Source organism: Cebus imitator, unplaced genomic scaffold, assembly GCF_001604975.1.
Source record: "Cebus imitator isolate Cc_AM_T3 unplaced genomic scaffold, Cebus_imitator-1.0 Scaffold588, whole genome shotgun sequence".
NCBI classification, from domain to species: Eukaryota; Metazoa; Chordata; class Mammalia; order Primates; family Cebidae; genus Cebus; species Cebus imitator.
This window is the reverse complement of record NW_016107903.1, coordinates 112,229-128,205: the sequence shown is the minus strand read 5'-3', so window position 1 is coordinate 128,205 and position 15,977 is coordinate 112,229. Positions and strand designations below refer to the sequence as shown.

At 44.3% G+C, this 15,977-nt stretch overlaps 1 protein-coding gene across 1 annotated transcript in view; it reads left to right on the top strand.

Annotated features, from left to right (window-relative positions):
- ITGB5 (integrin subunit beta 5) overlaps positions 1-15,977 on the top strand; it is a 125,992-nt gene that overhangs the window by 25,854 nt on the left and 84,161 nt on the right. The window contains exon 4 of the mRNA XM_017516448.2: positions 11,815-12,064. Within this exon, the coding sequence (XP_017371937.1) occupies positions 11,815-12,064 (250 nt within the window). The remainder of the gene's footprint in view (positions 1-11,814; positions 12,065-15,977) is intronic.

The following is a 15,977-nucleotide window of genomic DNA, read 5'->3' as shown; positions in this document are numbered from 1 at the left end:
TTTTGTATTTTTTAGTAGAGACAGGGTTTTACCATGTTGGCCAAGCTGGTCTTGAACTCCTGAGCTCAAGTGACCTACCCTCCTTGGCCTACCAAAGTGCTGGGATTATAGGTATGAACCACTGTGCCTGGCCAGGTAGCTCTCATTTTACACATGATAAAACAACCTGCTCAAGTTCTCTTAGTTAGTTGGTGGTGAATCCATTCAGCCCCAGGTCTTGGTAACCACAAACCCATGACTGTTTCTAGTTCATCACTTTTATCATCTAATATTCTGGATATTAGAAGCCTTGCAATGTCAAAAGGTTGGATGTGCATGTGGCTAAATTGGAAAGTATCACACTCTTGGGAAGGGGCAGATTTTTTCACATTTCGCTGAGTTTTAGCCGTTTCTTCCATCCCATGGTCTAGGAAACCATTGGCAATAACTATTTGTAGATGGTTTATGCAGACGGTTTATGCCTCCAGAGCACCTCATAGCAGCAGAAATCATGGATCTGGCTGGCCGTCTTGGGTTCTAGCTCTGGCTCTGTCCCTAGCTCCGAGGCCCTGGGCAAGTTACTCCATCTGTCAGCATCTTAGGGTCTTTATCACCTTTGTTCCTCACAGGCATGTTCAGAGGCTTAAATGGGACTTTTCGTATCAGTGAACTTTTCAAAGTTAAAATTATATTTTCAAAGAGCAATGGCCAAGGGTGCCAGATGGAGGTTTGACTGGGGATGCTCAGTACCTCAAAATACTGTTTAATACAATGCTACACGGGGTAAGCACTCAGTGAAACTCGTTGCTGTGGCTATCATTGTATGGTCTGCACCATGAGTTTTTAAAGAAAGGGCTCTAAGTCATCATATAGTTGAGAAATGTTTTATTTCATCTATTTTAATTGTCTTGAAAATGAGAAACAAGAGTGTAAGATGGCCCTGCTTGAATACAGAAACCTGAACTACTGGGTTGCCTACCCAGGATTCAGTGTTGAGATTAACTGAAGTTAGGATTTTTGCAAACCTTCTCACTGTAAGCGACATTCAGCCTTTTTGTTTGGTGAGATACTAAGTTGAGAGAGAAAAGGAAGGGAACTCTTACAAAGCTGTGTGAGTGGGTAGGAAAAAGTCAGCTGAGGCCGGGTGTGGTGACTCACCCCAGCACATTCGGAGGCCGAGAAGGAACAGATCACCCGAGGTCAGGAGTTCAAGACCAGCCTGACCAACATGGAGAAACCCCATCTCTACTAAAAATACAAAATTAGCTGGGTGTGGTGGAGCATGCCTATAATCCCAGCTACTTGGGAGGCTGAGGCAGGAGAATTGCTTGAATCTGGGAGGCAGAGGTTGCAGTGAGCTGAGATTGCACCATTGCACTCTAGCCTGGGCAACAAAAGCAAAACTCCATCTCAAAAAAAAAAAGAAACAAAGAAAGTTAAAATATCAGCTGTGCCCTGAGCCCTTATGAGGAGAGATGATTGGTAATGTCATATCTTATGTAAAGACAGGCTCAGAGTCAAGGGTTTGGACCTAAAAGGAATATAGTTGTTGTAGACTGTTAATATATTGGAACATTGTGTTGTACAAGAATAGTGTATTGACTAATGTGAATGCCGTATCTTCTTTTTTTATTGTAGTAACAGTATAGCAATAACATGAAATTCCAGAAAAATAATCCACTTTAATGTAATATTATTTTTCATTTTTACCATATCCTCTGCCTTTATTTACCTCGTTATATTTTTCATCTACTTATTATCATAGTGTATTTATAATCATATGCTATTTTCATCCAATAATCTTTGAAAATGAGGACAGAATTCACACCTCCGGAAGAGTTGGCAGTTTCAGAGTCATTGTGGAGGGAGGTTTTAGCTTACGTTTTTGGAACTCCTCATCTAAAATAGCCCTTAAAGCCTGTGGTGTTCTCTCCAAGAAGTATCCCTTATGGTGGCAAATCTTTACTCTTTAGGTAGACTTTACGTAGGAAAGAGTTGCATCACACAAATCCAAAGATGTAAGCACTTTAATAATTCCAGTTTTAAAATCAGAATTAAGGTGAGAGTGTGAGCAGAGATGGTTGGCTTGATTATCAACTGGCCTTTACAGCAGCCCCCATAGAAGAGTTAGAGAGTGATCTGAAGGCTGGGTGCAGTGGCTTATGCCTGTAATCTCAGCAGTTTGGGAGGCTGAGGAGAGAGGTACAATTGAGGTCAGGAACCTGAGACCAGCCTGGGCAACGCAGTGAGACCCTGTTGCTACGGGGAAGACTGAGGTGGGGGGGTCCCTTGAACCCAGGAGTTTGAGGCTCCAGTCTGAAAATAAAAAAGAAGCCATTTGAGTAATGGTTTGAACAGGTTTGTATATAATCCATATTTATGCATGAAACTTAACATATGCCCAATTAAAGAAAAAAAATCATTCTTTTTTGACATAGTTACATCTCCTGCTAAGCACTATGATATGGTTTCTGGTATTAGAAATAAAATGGAAACCATGACCCTATGTTTATCCAAAACCACAGCATGGGTGCTGTGTGCAGCTGTGTCTTGTAGAAGGTGTCGACGTGGAGAGCCCAGTGCTGGGGGGTCAAGCAGATGGAGGGGCTGACTGCCTCCTGAAAACACACCCAGACGATGAAGAGAGTTCAGTCTGGAGAGACGAAGACCAGGAAGAGATCTGATGAAATATGAGTTCCTAAGACCTATAAGCATTGTGAATATGTTTCTCAAATATAGAAACACTTGAAACTAATGATGCCTCTTAAAATTTTGAAAACATAATTTTAACATTTACAAAAGGGAAGTACAGGCAAACCCCAAGTACGTCTTTGTGGGGAGAAGAAAATGTTATGTTATAGTTAGCAAAATTTTCAGTTATGCAAAATGCATATTTACCTCAGGGAAATTCCTCCCTGACTTCTGGGGAGGGCTTTCAGGTATATAAGGGTTGGTTTTTCCATTATATATGTATATATGCCTGAAATATATATATATATATATATATATACACACACACACACACACATGTGTAAATATATACACACACACACACATATGTATTCATACATATTTCAGGTATATATACATATATAATGAAAAATATATATATACACGTGTGTGTGTGTGTGTGTGTGTGTGTGTGTGTGTGTGTACTTTTTGAGACAGAGTCTTGTCACCCAGGCTAGAGTGCAGTGACGTGATTTCAGCTCACTGCAGTCTCCCAGGTTCAAGTGATTCTTATGCCTCAGCCTCCTGAGTAGCTGAAACTACAGCTGCCCACCACCACACCTGGCTAATTTTTATATTTTTAGTAGAAATGGGGTTTCGCCATGCTGATCAGGCTGGTTTCGAACTCCTGGTATCAAATGATCTGCCCTCCTTGGCCTCCCAAAGTGCTAGGATTACAAGCGTGAGCCACCACACTGGGCCTCCATTATATATTTTTAGAAATGCTTTTGTGTCTCCTCCCTCGCCCTACCCTCTTCCCTCCATGCCTCATAATAGTTATTTGTTGAGTAAAATATAAGACTTTGCCAGCCGTATCGCAGATTAGTCAAGGACAAGCCTCAGCGCAGCATGAAAGACATTCATGAAGGCAAAATAATTGTTCCAGGGTAAGTCTCAGGATGGAAATAAAAATGATTTTTGTCTACTTTAAGCAGGGCTTTTTAATTCTTTTTTTACATTGAGATATAATTCCCAGACCATACAGTTCACCATTTTAAAGTGTATAATTTAGTGGGTCCTTAGCATATTTGCAAGGTTGTACAGTCAACACCACCATCTAATTTCAGAACATTTTCTGAAAAGAAGTCCCATATCCATGAACAGGTACTGTTTACCCTTCCATCTCCTACCCTCCCCTTTCAGCCCCTGGAATCTACCCATCTACTTTCTCTCTATATAGTTTTGCATATTCTGGACATTTCCTATACATCATATAATGTGTGGCTCTTTTAGCTGGTTTCTTTCACTTAGCAATATGTTTCAAGGTTCATCCATGTTGTAGCATATACTTTATCCCTTTTTATGGCCAAATAATATTCCACTGTGTATGTATAGATATACTACATTTTAGTTGGTGGACATTTGGGCTGTTTCTACTGTGGGACAATTCTTTTTTTTTAAATAAACCCACAGTTAACATCCTATACTTTTGGGCAATTATGACTAATGCTGCTATGAACATTCATGTACACACTACTGTGGGTACACATGTTTTCAATAATCTGGAGTCTATAGCTAGGAGTGGAATTGCTGGGTCGTGTGGTAATTCTATGTTTAACTTTTTGAAAGACTGCCAAACTTTAAGCAGGATTTTGTGTAAATAGAGGATCATGTTTTCCATTCTATTTCAATACTGAAAACTACATGTCAGGATAAGAACCTTAGAAAATCCCTAACAAAGATCATACAGTCCTTAAGAAAGGACATAAACTGGAAAGTAAAGCATATTGAGAGTGGTCAAAAGCTAAAGGTGGTTTTGAAACACTGAGCAATTAGGAAGGGTTTATTAAAGTCATTATTGGCCTCAATCCTTTAACTTCCTAAAAAATGACCCTTGATTGGTAGCTTTCTTAAATTTTGAAATACTTTTAGACTCACAGAAGTTGCAAAAATAACACAGAGATGTTCTGTCTACCCTCCCCTGCTGCCCTCAATGATAACATCTTTTTAACTTTTTTTTTTTTTTTTTCTTCATAAAGACAGGGTTTCACCGTGTTGGTCAGGCTGATCTTGAACTCCTGACCTCCGGTGATCTGCCCGCCTTGGCCTCCAAAGTGCTTGGATTACAGGCGTGAGCCACCACGCCCAGCCAATGATAACATCTTAATATAACCAGAGTATGTTATCAAAACCAGGAAACCGACATGGTTACACTTCTATTAACTAAACTGCAGGTGATTGGTTGCTTTTGAGTTTCCTACCAGCCCCTATTTTTTTCCTCCCTTCTCCTTCCAGGTTTTACTTGGAAGTAGCTGTTTTTAGGTATTGTTTCTGCAATAAAGTTGCCACCCTGGGTGACAGTGTACATTGCTTAAATAGATGAAGAAAGTCTTTTGATGATGGTTGGATAAGGGGTTATTTTAAAGGAAACTAGAAGTATAGAGCCCTGGGCTTGGAGGCAGACACTGTGGAGGAAACAATCATCTCTTCACGTGACTTGTTTCTTGGTTCTATCAGTCAACAGTTACAATTTTGAGGTGGGGAGGCAGTGCAGTACAGCCTGGCAGCCTTGTTCTAGACCAGTGAGCCAATACTTTGGCTCTAGATCTGAATTTAATCCTGGTATACTAATTGCTTTCTGCTGTAGTGACTGGAAGAGCTGTCTGCTCATTTATGATGTGTGCACCAGGGCGCTAATTTTCTGTTCAGTTGTAGTCCTGTTATAATAGAGTTGATTTTTATGTTTCCCTTCTTTCTTTCAGTTTCCAGCACAGAAGAGTACTTCTAGGGAATCAAAAACCACTTGCATTTATTTGGGGATGGCAAGGGTCTTTATTTGCTGAGGTACTACTTTGTCTTAACACTTTGAACAAAAATCAGTCTTAAAAGCTTTTGGCTTAAAGGCAGGAAACCTGAGGGAAAAGAAGAAAGAAGAAAAAAATAAAAATTTTAAAAAAGGTTTTTGAGGCTGGGTGCATGGCTCACGCCTATAATCCCAGCACTTTGGGAAGCTGAGATGGGAGGATCATTTGAATTCAGGAGTTTGAGGCCAGCCTGGATAACATGGCGGGACTTTGTCTCTACTAATAATTTTTATATTACCCAGGCGTGGTGGTGCATACCTGTAGTCCCAGCTACTTGGGAGGCTGAGGCGGGTGGATTACTTGAGCCCAGGTGGTTGAGGCTGCAGTGAGCCGTGGTTATGCCACTGTACTCTAGCCTGGGTGGCAGAACAAGACCCTATCTCAAAAAAAAGTTTTTGCTGGAATTCTCAAGTCACTGTCTAGAAATGTTTGTCATCTGATATATATCCCTACGAAAAAAAGCCAACTTTCCACTTTTTATTAAAGGGAGGGCAGAGAGAAGAAAGCTTTAAAAATGCATTTCAGATGGAATGCTAGTTGACACCTGATTACATGGAGGAATCTGTACTTACAAACTGAGCAGTGCAAAGATTCTGTGCAAAATGCAGTTGGAGCTGGGTACTCTGGAACCAGGAACAACCAGAAGGACATGAGAGGGGCTGCCTGGGGAGTAGCACCTCACAGATACCAGGTGATCAGCTTCTCTTTTAAGTTTGCCATTTCTCTGATCCTGCACCTGGTCCTGAGGCTGGCAGGGATTACATGGAACAGCCCCAAAGAGAAGGGGTATAGCCGCAGGGTATACAAGCCTGTAGAGACCCTAAGTGGAGAGGGAAGGAGCAAAGGAGCATGAATCTGAATACATGGGCTAGAATGCTGTCACCAGAGACAGGCAAGACCAAGACAGGCACATAAAGGCGAGAAGCGCTTCCTACTCTGCTGGGCACCAGGAGGTGGCAACTGGCTTAAAGTCTTGGGTGGCACAGGAAAGCAGTGTGGCCGGGAAAGAGTTGGAAGGGAGGAGAGTGCTTAAGCGTGTGTGGTTCTGGAAGTGTACCCAAAGGGGGAAAACATACCCCAGATCTCCTCTCAGGGGAAAGTGCACTTTACATGCAATAATGGCTTCACCTTCAGGCTGCTAATGTTAGAGGCCTCCCTTTTTGGGGAGTTGTTGGTACACTGGAAGTGTAATGCCCACACCACGGATTTGACCAGCAATGTCAGTCTCTCCAGGATCTGCTGACAGAACATCCTCTCATTGCCACAGCTTATTCAGGGGTCTGTGGCATTTAAAATCAAGCATATTAGAGGCAGCAATAAACCCTCATTCTGAACATCAGTGATGTTATCATCTTTCTTACACTTCTCTCTTTCTGGAAAAATGGGACAGTATTTCTTTTTTTTTTTTTTTTTTTTTTTTTTTTTTTTTTTATTTTTTTTTTTTTTTGAGACAGTCTCACTCTGTCACCAGGTGCCAGGCCGGAGTGCAGTGGCACGATCTCCGCTCACTGCAACCTCCGCCTCCTGGGTTCAAGCAATTCTCCTGCCTCAGCCTCCCGAGTAGCTGGGACTACAGGCGCGCGCCACCATGCCCAGCTAATTTTTTGTATTTTTTTTTTTTTTTTTTTTTTTTTTGAGACAGTCTCACTCTGTCACCAGGTGCCAGGCCGGAGTGCAGTGGCACGACCTCGGCTCACTGCAACCTCCACCTCCCGGGTTCAAGCAATTCTCCTGCCTCAGCATCCCGAGTAGCTGGGATTACAGGCATGCGCCACCATGCCCAGCTAATGTTTTGTATTTTTAGTAAAGACGGGGTTTCACCATGTTGACCAGGATGGTCTCGATCTCTTGACCTCGTGATCCACCCGCATCGGCCTCCCAAAGTGCTGGGATTACAGGCTTGAGCCACCGCGCCCGGCAGGACAGTATTTCTTTTTAACAACTGCAGCCTTCCTTTGGAAAGGGGTGTGTGTGTGTGTGTGTGTGTGTGTGTGTGTGTGTGAGCGAGCATATGTGTTTTCTTACTGATCAATTTCTCTTAGAACGTAATGCCAAGAAATTTCTTGCTCCAGAGTAGATAGTCTCTTAGGATACAAAGGGACCTATATATCATACCTTCTTTCCCTCTGCCTTCATGTCTGGAAAATTTGGGGTTAAATGTATATGCTCAAGGCTGTAGCTGTTGAAATTCAGGTTTCTGGCAGGATTTTCTGTCTCCCTTTTTATCCTCACAGGAAATTGCTTTAATAATTGACTTTTGGGAAAACTGAGTCCAAAGTTTTCTTTGTGTAGGAACATTGGTGTGGTGTTTATCTCCTTTAATCCCTACAATAGTTAATATCCTTCCCACTTGACTGATGCAAAAACTGAGCAGTGCGTTGAAGGCAGCCTGAGTTCTCCTGACTCTTGTGACCAGGTCTGGATTCAAACCCAGCTCCCCTGCTTCCAAGCCTCTGTCCCATAGATGCCTCTCCACCTCCCAGAATCCAAGCCCATTCTTTGTTTCCTGATTCTAAAATGCCCACCTGTTAATTTCTTAGAATTCATAAAAAAGTAGAAGTAGATTCTGGATAAAATAAGTTGTAACTTATTGGGGGGACAGGTGGCAAAAAGTGAAGAAGACCTGCGAAAAGATCATGGCATGAGGCAGAGGAGACAGGATTGCAGGCTCTGTCCATTTGAGTCTGTCATCTGCCCATACAAGGGCCAAGGAGGGATTTTCCTTCCCCCAACTCCCCCCTCCTCCCTGCCCCTTCCTCCCTGTGATGTGGCACCCAAGGAGTCTTTTGGCAGGACCTGCTGTGTCTTTCTGACAGAAGCCAGAGACAGACACTGCAGCAATCTGAAATTCATTCTGGAAGAAAATCTTGAACATCCCTGTTTGAGTCAGACTCAGATGATTTTAAAAAATAGGCTTATACCAATAGGCGACTCAAACTGCATCAATTCTGAGGCACCTAGAACAATACACGCAAAGACAAGTCAGGGGAAGCAGGCTCAGAGCTGCCACTCTGGCTACAGGCAGTCATGATCATAATCATACTTCATCTGTGCAAGCCTGTACTGCTCATAAAACACTGCCCTCCCTCCTGAGCACATCATAGGCTTAATTGATGCTGTGAGTGTTGTCGTTAGTTCCATTCTATATTTCAAGAAAGCGAGGCTCAAGTTACACTCCTATTCAAAGGACAGAGCTGGAACTTGAACTAAAATCTTTTGATCATTTGATTCTTCATGGTCTAGTTAGTGAAACATGCCTTGTTGTGGTGGTGGGAGGAGGAGAGGGAGCATAGAGGATTGAGTTCCCTGCAAGTTCAAGAAGGCTTCAGTTTGCTAGTTGTCAGCTTGAGATGAAAGACTGGTTGCTCAGAGACGCTGCTGGCAAGTCAGGTGTAGACCCACTGGGCAGGAGTGAGGCCACCTTTGCTGTAGTGCCTCTAAATACACAAAGAATCTATCCAAATTTCAAGTATGTATAGACAGTTCTACTGCAGGATAAATAGGACATCTCTTGGCATTCCTGAAAGGTTAGTAAGCCCAAGGCAGATAGAATGACCTGGTATGAGTTGAGCCTTAAAGTTGGTTCTAGGTGATTTGATTTTTTTCTTTGTTTGTTTGTTTTGAGACAGAGTTTCGCTCTTGTTGCCTGGGCTGGAATACAATGGCACGATCTCAGCTCACTGCAACATCTGCCTCCTGGGTTCAAGTGATTCTCCTGCCTCAGCCTCCCAAGTAGCTGGGATTACAGGCAGGCACCACCATGCCCGGCTAATTTTGTATTTTTAGTAGAGATAGGGTTTCTCTATGTTGGTCAGGCTGGTCTTGAATTCCCGACCTCAGGTGATCCACCTGCTTCCCAGAGTGGTGGGATTACAGGCATGAGCCACTGCGCCTGGCCAGTGAGTTGTTTTTATAAATTATGAAATGATTTCAAGATCATTATCTGGCTGGGCATCGTGGCTCACACCTGTAATCCTAGCACTTTGGGAGGCCGAGGTAGGTGGATCACAAGGTCAGGAGTTTCAAGACGAGCATGAACAATATGATGAAACCCCATCTCTACTAAAATACAAAAATTAGCTGAGTGTGGTGGTGCGTGCCTGTAGTCCTAGCTACTCAGGATTCTGAGGCAAAATAATTACTTGAACCTGGGAACTGGAGGTTGCAGTGAGCCAAGATCACGTCACTACACTCCAGCCTGGGCAACAGAGCAAGATTCTGCCTCGGGGAAAAAAGGATCATTATCCTGGCCTGGGTCCTTGCTCAGACTTGAGCCTCTCTTTGAACTCTGTAAGGTGAGACAGCAAAGACCACACCTACTAGACACTGGCTTTCCTCTTTGCTCTTTTCCTCTGAATTAATTCCCCTTTTCTCTGCCTGTTGGCTATCTTATTGTAGCTGGTAGACAAATCTAGGGTGACTTTTATCTTTTCTTCTCGTTTTCTTTTTTTGATGGAGCTAAAATCCGGAATCCATCTTCCTGTATTTATATATGAACTTTCTGATGATAATGAGTTGACTGTGATGTCCCAAAACATCAAATATGCCTCCCAAACTAAATACTAGTCTGGTAAATGGTGAGGGAAGTAGAAACAAAAACAGGTGACATGGCATAGGCATGTGTATTTTTGCCCATGGGAATTTTTTTTTTTTTTTTTTTTTTCATTATTAGGGTGGCAATTTCTTTCTTTCTTCTTCTTTTTTTTAAAATTTATTTTATTGCATTTTAGGTTTTGGGGTACATGTGAAGAACATGCAAGATTGTTGCATAGGTACACACATGGCAGTGTGATTTGCTGCCTTCCTCCCCATCACCTACATCTGGCATCTCTCCCCTTGCTATCTCTCCCCAGCCCATCGATGATAGACTGGACAGGGAAAATGTGGCGCATATACACCATGGAATATCATGCAGCCCATTGGGAAATTTTAAACAGCCATCTTTGTTTCTCTGCCCTCCCTTGCCTTGCATATCTTGGTCCCCAACTTGATTCTTCCCCACTCAGGCCCATATCTCTCTTTTGTTCCTTTCTCACCTGCCTTTTGTTTCACACACACATTTCCAGCGTGGCTGGGTCTTTTGCTGGAGTTGGTATGTGGTTGGTGGGCTACTCTCCACCCAGTTTATGTCCATGAAATTGTCTGGCTCACTGTCCACCGATGACCCAAGGGTCCTTGTTGCTGAGAAGACAGAACACCACCAAGGAGCCTGGTTGTTAAGGAGTTTCCTTAGAAATGCTAAACCCGGGCCGGGCGCAGTGCCTCAAGCATGTAATACCAGCACTTTGGGAGGCCAAGGCGGGTGGATCACGAGGTCAAGAGATCGAGACCATCCTGGTCAACATGGTGAAACCCTGTCTCTACTAAAAATACAAAAAATTAGCTGGGCATGGTGGCACGTGCCTGTAATCCCAGCTACTCAGGAGGCTGAGGCAGGAGAATTGCCTGAACCCAGGAGGCGGAGGTTGCGGTGAGCCGAGATCGCGCCATTGCACTCCAGCCTGGGTAACAAGAGCGAAACTCCGTCTCAAAAAAAAAAAAAAAAAAAAGAAATGCTAAACCCAGGCCGGGCGTGGTAGCTCACGCCTATAATCTTTGGGAGGCCGAGGTAGGTGGATAACTTGAGGCCAGGAGTTCAAGACCAGCCTGGCCAACATGGCAAAACCCTGTCTCTACTAAATATGCAAAAATTAGCCGGGCATGGTGGTAGACACTTGTAATCCCAGCTACTCAGGAGGCTGAGGCTTGAGAGTTGTTTGAACACAGGAGGCAGAGGTTGCCGTGAGCCAAGACTGCCCCACTGCACTCCAGCCTGGGTGACAGAGCAACACTGTGTCTCACAAAAATAAAATAAAAAAAGAAATGCTAAGCCCAGTGTTTGGGAAGGAGAACCCAGGCCTCCATCCTCAGCACCATATTCCCTTCAGGTGCTTTACTTCCAACAAAATCTTTCTTGTGGGAGGCACACAATCACTAAAGAAAAATAAGAGGTAAGCCAGCTTTGAAAGCAAATCCCGGGGAGTGGGGAGCTGGGGAGAGATAGCAAGGGGAGAGATGCCAGATGTAGGTGATGGGGAGGAAGGCAGCAAATCACACTGCCACGTGTGTACCTATGCAACAATCTTGCATGTTCTTCACATGTACCCCAAAACCTAAAATGCAATAAAATAAATAAATGGGGAAAATATATATATATATATATATATATATATATATATATATATAAAGAAAGCAAATCCCATTGCTCAGCCTTCAGCAGGTCTCACAGCCTGTAACACGCGTGGCCTCTCTGTTGATGCAGGTGACAAGACCACCTTCCAGCTGCAGGTTCGCCAGGTGGAGGACTATCCTGTGGACCTGTACTACCTGATGGACCTCTCCCTGTCCATGAAGGATGACTTGGACAATATCCGGAACCTGGGCACGAAACTCGCAGAGGAGATGAGGAAGCTCACCAGCAACTTCCGGTTGGGGTTCGGGTCTTTTGTCGATAAGGACATTTCTCCTTTCTCCTACACGGCACCGAGGTACCAGACCAATCCATGCATTGGGTAAGTGACCAGTTGCCCTTCTGTTGGGTACTTCAGGGTGGGAGAATGGAGTAGCAGGAAAGTTTAGCTCAAAAGAAAGAATTAGGGAAGGCATGGTTAGGAGGGGTGGCCAGGCTTAGGTGTTTAATTTGATTAATGATGAGCCCACATTCTCTCCTTTTCTGACATGTGAATAAGTGAATGAACTGTCACAAGCTTGCAAAGATAAAATGATCATAACCCCTTGATTTTCCTGCCTGCCTTGCACAGCACCATTTGCTCACATTAATAGAATTCGGAAAATGTCCTCAGGGAGTGATGGACCCAGATCATCAGGGAGGCAGCAGGCAGGGCAACTTAAACTTTCCCCTAGCTTGCGGCAACTTGGTTGAGGCGCTTGGGAGAAATAAATTCAAAATTTGTTCCTGTTGTTTTTCTATAAATAATTATAACTTATTCTCAACAAATTTAAATTAAAATCCTGTTTAAAAGGTAAGCATTTTTTTCAACATAAGTCAAACACCTGAACTAGAAAAGATTTGACATTTTATTAGAAAACAGGTGTTTCTAACTGCTGCAGCAAGTCTATAACAACAAAGTATATCATGGGTCAAACTTGCTGGAAGTTTATTAGTCTGCAACTTCTCCTGCAAGCAGTGACTCAGGGACCCAGTGCCTTCCATCTTTCAGCTTTACCATCTTCCACACATGGCTTCTAAGGTCATGCTGCCTGGCTGGAGGATATTGCATAGGAGGATAAGCTTTGGCCATGCTCACTCCCATATGCTACTAGATGGAACAGAGCTGAGCTAGGAGGCTGGGAACTGGTGTAGCTGTATGCCCAGGAATTAAAAGAAATAGGATTGGTGAACGGGTCTCTGCCATGGGGTGTTTGTGTGCATGTTGGGGGTGGTGGTTGTATGAGGGGATTGCATTCTTCAGCCCATGCCACAACCTCTACTAGGTTGGTTTCTTTTCTTTTTAGTCTTTCAGGAGTTTCTTTAAATGTCAAGATTATGCAAGTGATGACAGTGAATGGTAGCTTCCAACTTTTGCTTCCTCATCTCCACATTTAACTTTAGTGAGGGTTTGGGATGTAAAGTCCAAAAGAGAATAGGGAACAACTAAGACTTAAGTTTTTACTAAGTGTCAAGCCTCATACTAAATATTTTCTATGGATTATCTCCTTTAAACTCATAACAATCTGTTGAGGTCTCTAAAGAAGGTATAAGCCAGATTTTAAACATGAGGCCTAGAGAGAAAAACTTACCCAATATTATACAAATAGCAAGGGGTAGGGCTGGAATATGAATACAGACACGCTACTTTTAGAGTCTGCATGTGCATTTTTTTTGAGACCGAACCTCGCTCTGTCACCCAGGCTGGAGTGCAGTGGCACAATCTCGGCTTACTGTAATCTTCACCTCCTGGGTTCAAGCCAGTTCTCCTGCCTCAGCCTCCCAAGTAGCTGGGATTATAGGCTCATGCCACCACATCCGGCTGATTTTCATATTTTTAGTAGAGATGTGTTGGCCAGGTTGGTCTCGAACCCCTGACTTTAGGTGATCCACCCACCTTGGCCTCCCAAAGTGCTGGGATTACAGGCGTAAGCCACCTGCACCCAGCCTGCATTTGCATTTAATATAATGCCTTCTTCCCCATCCAAATCACACTACAACACAGATACTTTACCTTAGGCTAAGTAATAATACCTGCTCCAAAACCACCCTACCTCATCCCCTAGGGGCTTACCTGAGGATAATGGTAGGCTATGCTATACTGCAGTAATGTACAATCTCCAAATCTCAGTGGCTCAACATGATGAAAGGTTTTTTTGTTTTTGCTTGTGCAAAATCTGATGAGGGCTGAGCAGCTTTTCTTGGCAGCTCTCCAGGCAGTAACTCAGGGATCCAGCTCCTTCCATCTTGTGATACCATTCTCATTTCTTGGTCTTCCAGTTGCCACCAAGGGGAAAGAGCTGTTCTTAAACCCCTGAGCCCTCCTCTCTCCACAAGTCCTCTTTGGTAGCCTTCAGAGCTCCCAACTCCAAGTTGGGCTGGGTGATGGGAGCACGTTAGTGTGCTGGTGGTGTGCTGGTGGCATGGGCTCTTCTGAGTCCCTCCGAATCCTCCTGTACACTCTCCTAGAACGTGCCTAGTGTGCTGGTGGTGTGCTGGTGGCATGGGCTCTTCTGAGTCCCTCCGAATCCTCCTGTACACTCTCCTAGAACGTGCCTAGTGTGCTGGTGGTGTGCTGGTGGCATGGGCTCTTCTGAGTCCCTCCGAATCCTCCTGTACACTCTCCTAGAACGTGCCTAGTGTGCTGGTGGTGTGCTGGTGGCATGGGCTCTTCTGAGTCCCTCCGAATCCTCCTGTACACTCTCCTAGAACGTGCCTAGTGTGCTGGTGGTGTGCTGGTGGCATGGGCTCTTCTGAGTCCCTCCGAATCCTCCTGTACACTCTCCTAGAACGTGCCTTAGATCTTCTCCAGGGGCTGGGAACTGACACTGGTGGAAGAACAATCAGACAAGAAAAAGTTTTAAATACAAATGAAACTTCAAATTCTTTAACCACAAAGAGGCACTGAGTGTCATTATTTGCTGGGTTTAGCTTCCTCCTGGCGACAGGTGGCCACAGGAATTATTACTTTGATCCTGTCTCCAAGGCCCTTTCAGCTCAGTCCAGGTGCCAAGTGTTCTTTGTCGAAGTTTTGCTACTTACCAGGAGTAGCACCATCCTAATGCAAGCCTTCACCAAGCCTTTTTTCAATTCATCTGGAGTAGTGATTTTATTTGCTTCTTTTTACTTCTGTCCTAATTGGGCCCTTTCTCCAGACAGATAGGGTGTGTCCCCACTTTCATTCTTCCAAGGCCCATCCACTGACAGATTCTAGATTGGAAGCTGGCAGAGACTCAAGGACTGGCTCCAGGCGCTCAGCATTTAAATAGTCAAGGTTATGACACATTACTTATTCAGAGCTCACTCTCTAAGCCCTCAAAGGCAGACCCCCTTGCAGACAGTAAAACTCTTGACAATGAGTACAAGGCACACTGAAGCTGATTGTAAGGCAGGAAGTGCAGTGAAGAAGGAGAGCGTGGAAGGAAACCTCTGGCCTGAGTTATGCGAAGCCCTCTTCTCTAAGATGGGGAGGCACGCGCAGCGCGGGGCACAGTGTGGCTTGGTGAGGAGGCCGAGCTTTATCTCCACACATCCAGGCAGCGCAGCATCCTGCGTCTCCTCAGAAATTTCCCACTGCTCCTCGGAGAGAAGGGCACACTCTTGGAGATGTAATCTGGCTGTTCCTGGGCCTGAGCCAGCCTGTACGTGTGCTTTGCTTGTCTTCTGCTAGTAGCACTGTGAGATAGTTACCAACATTTTTTTTTTAATCAGAAAATCTAATTGAGAATAACTAGGATTTCTAGGTTTTCTTGAAAAACTGGGAGATCTGGGAAAGCTGGGCTTGGACCACAGGTTGTTTAGCTGCCGCAGTTTCTACCACTCCCTCTTGTCTTGCAGCTGGCCAGTTGAACCTGCTTCCTTCCATTCCATGCCTCAGCTCAGGGATGTTTGTTCATCCTTGTCAAACTATCCCTTTCCTCCAGCTGCTGTGGAAAACCACAGCCCTTCTTAAGCTCCAGTGGTGCCTTCAGTTAGGTGTTTCTCTCCTGTGGTGGAAGCAGCATTAGCCCCCGGGAAGTTTTAAGGAGATGAGGAAGTCAGGAGAAGGGATTTAATTACTGTGCAGGACAGCTCTGAGAAGAGAGAGCCGGTGTGCATGGGACTGCCCTAATGTTTGTCCCTCCTTCTTCTGCTCCCAGTGTTTCTGCCAAAGGATCCAAATCCTAGACTCACCCCTTCCTGTCATAGACTGCACCAGAAATGTGAAATCTGAAGTAAGAAGTCCCAGGGCTGCCATGGGAAGAAAGGCTTAGAGT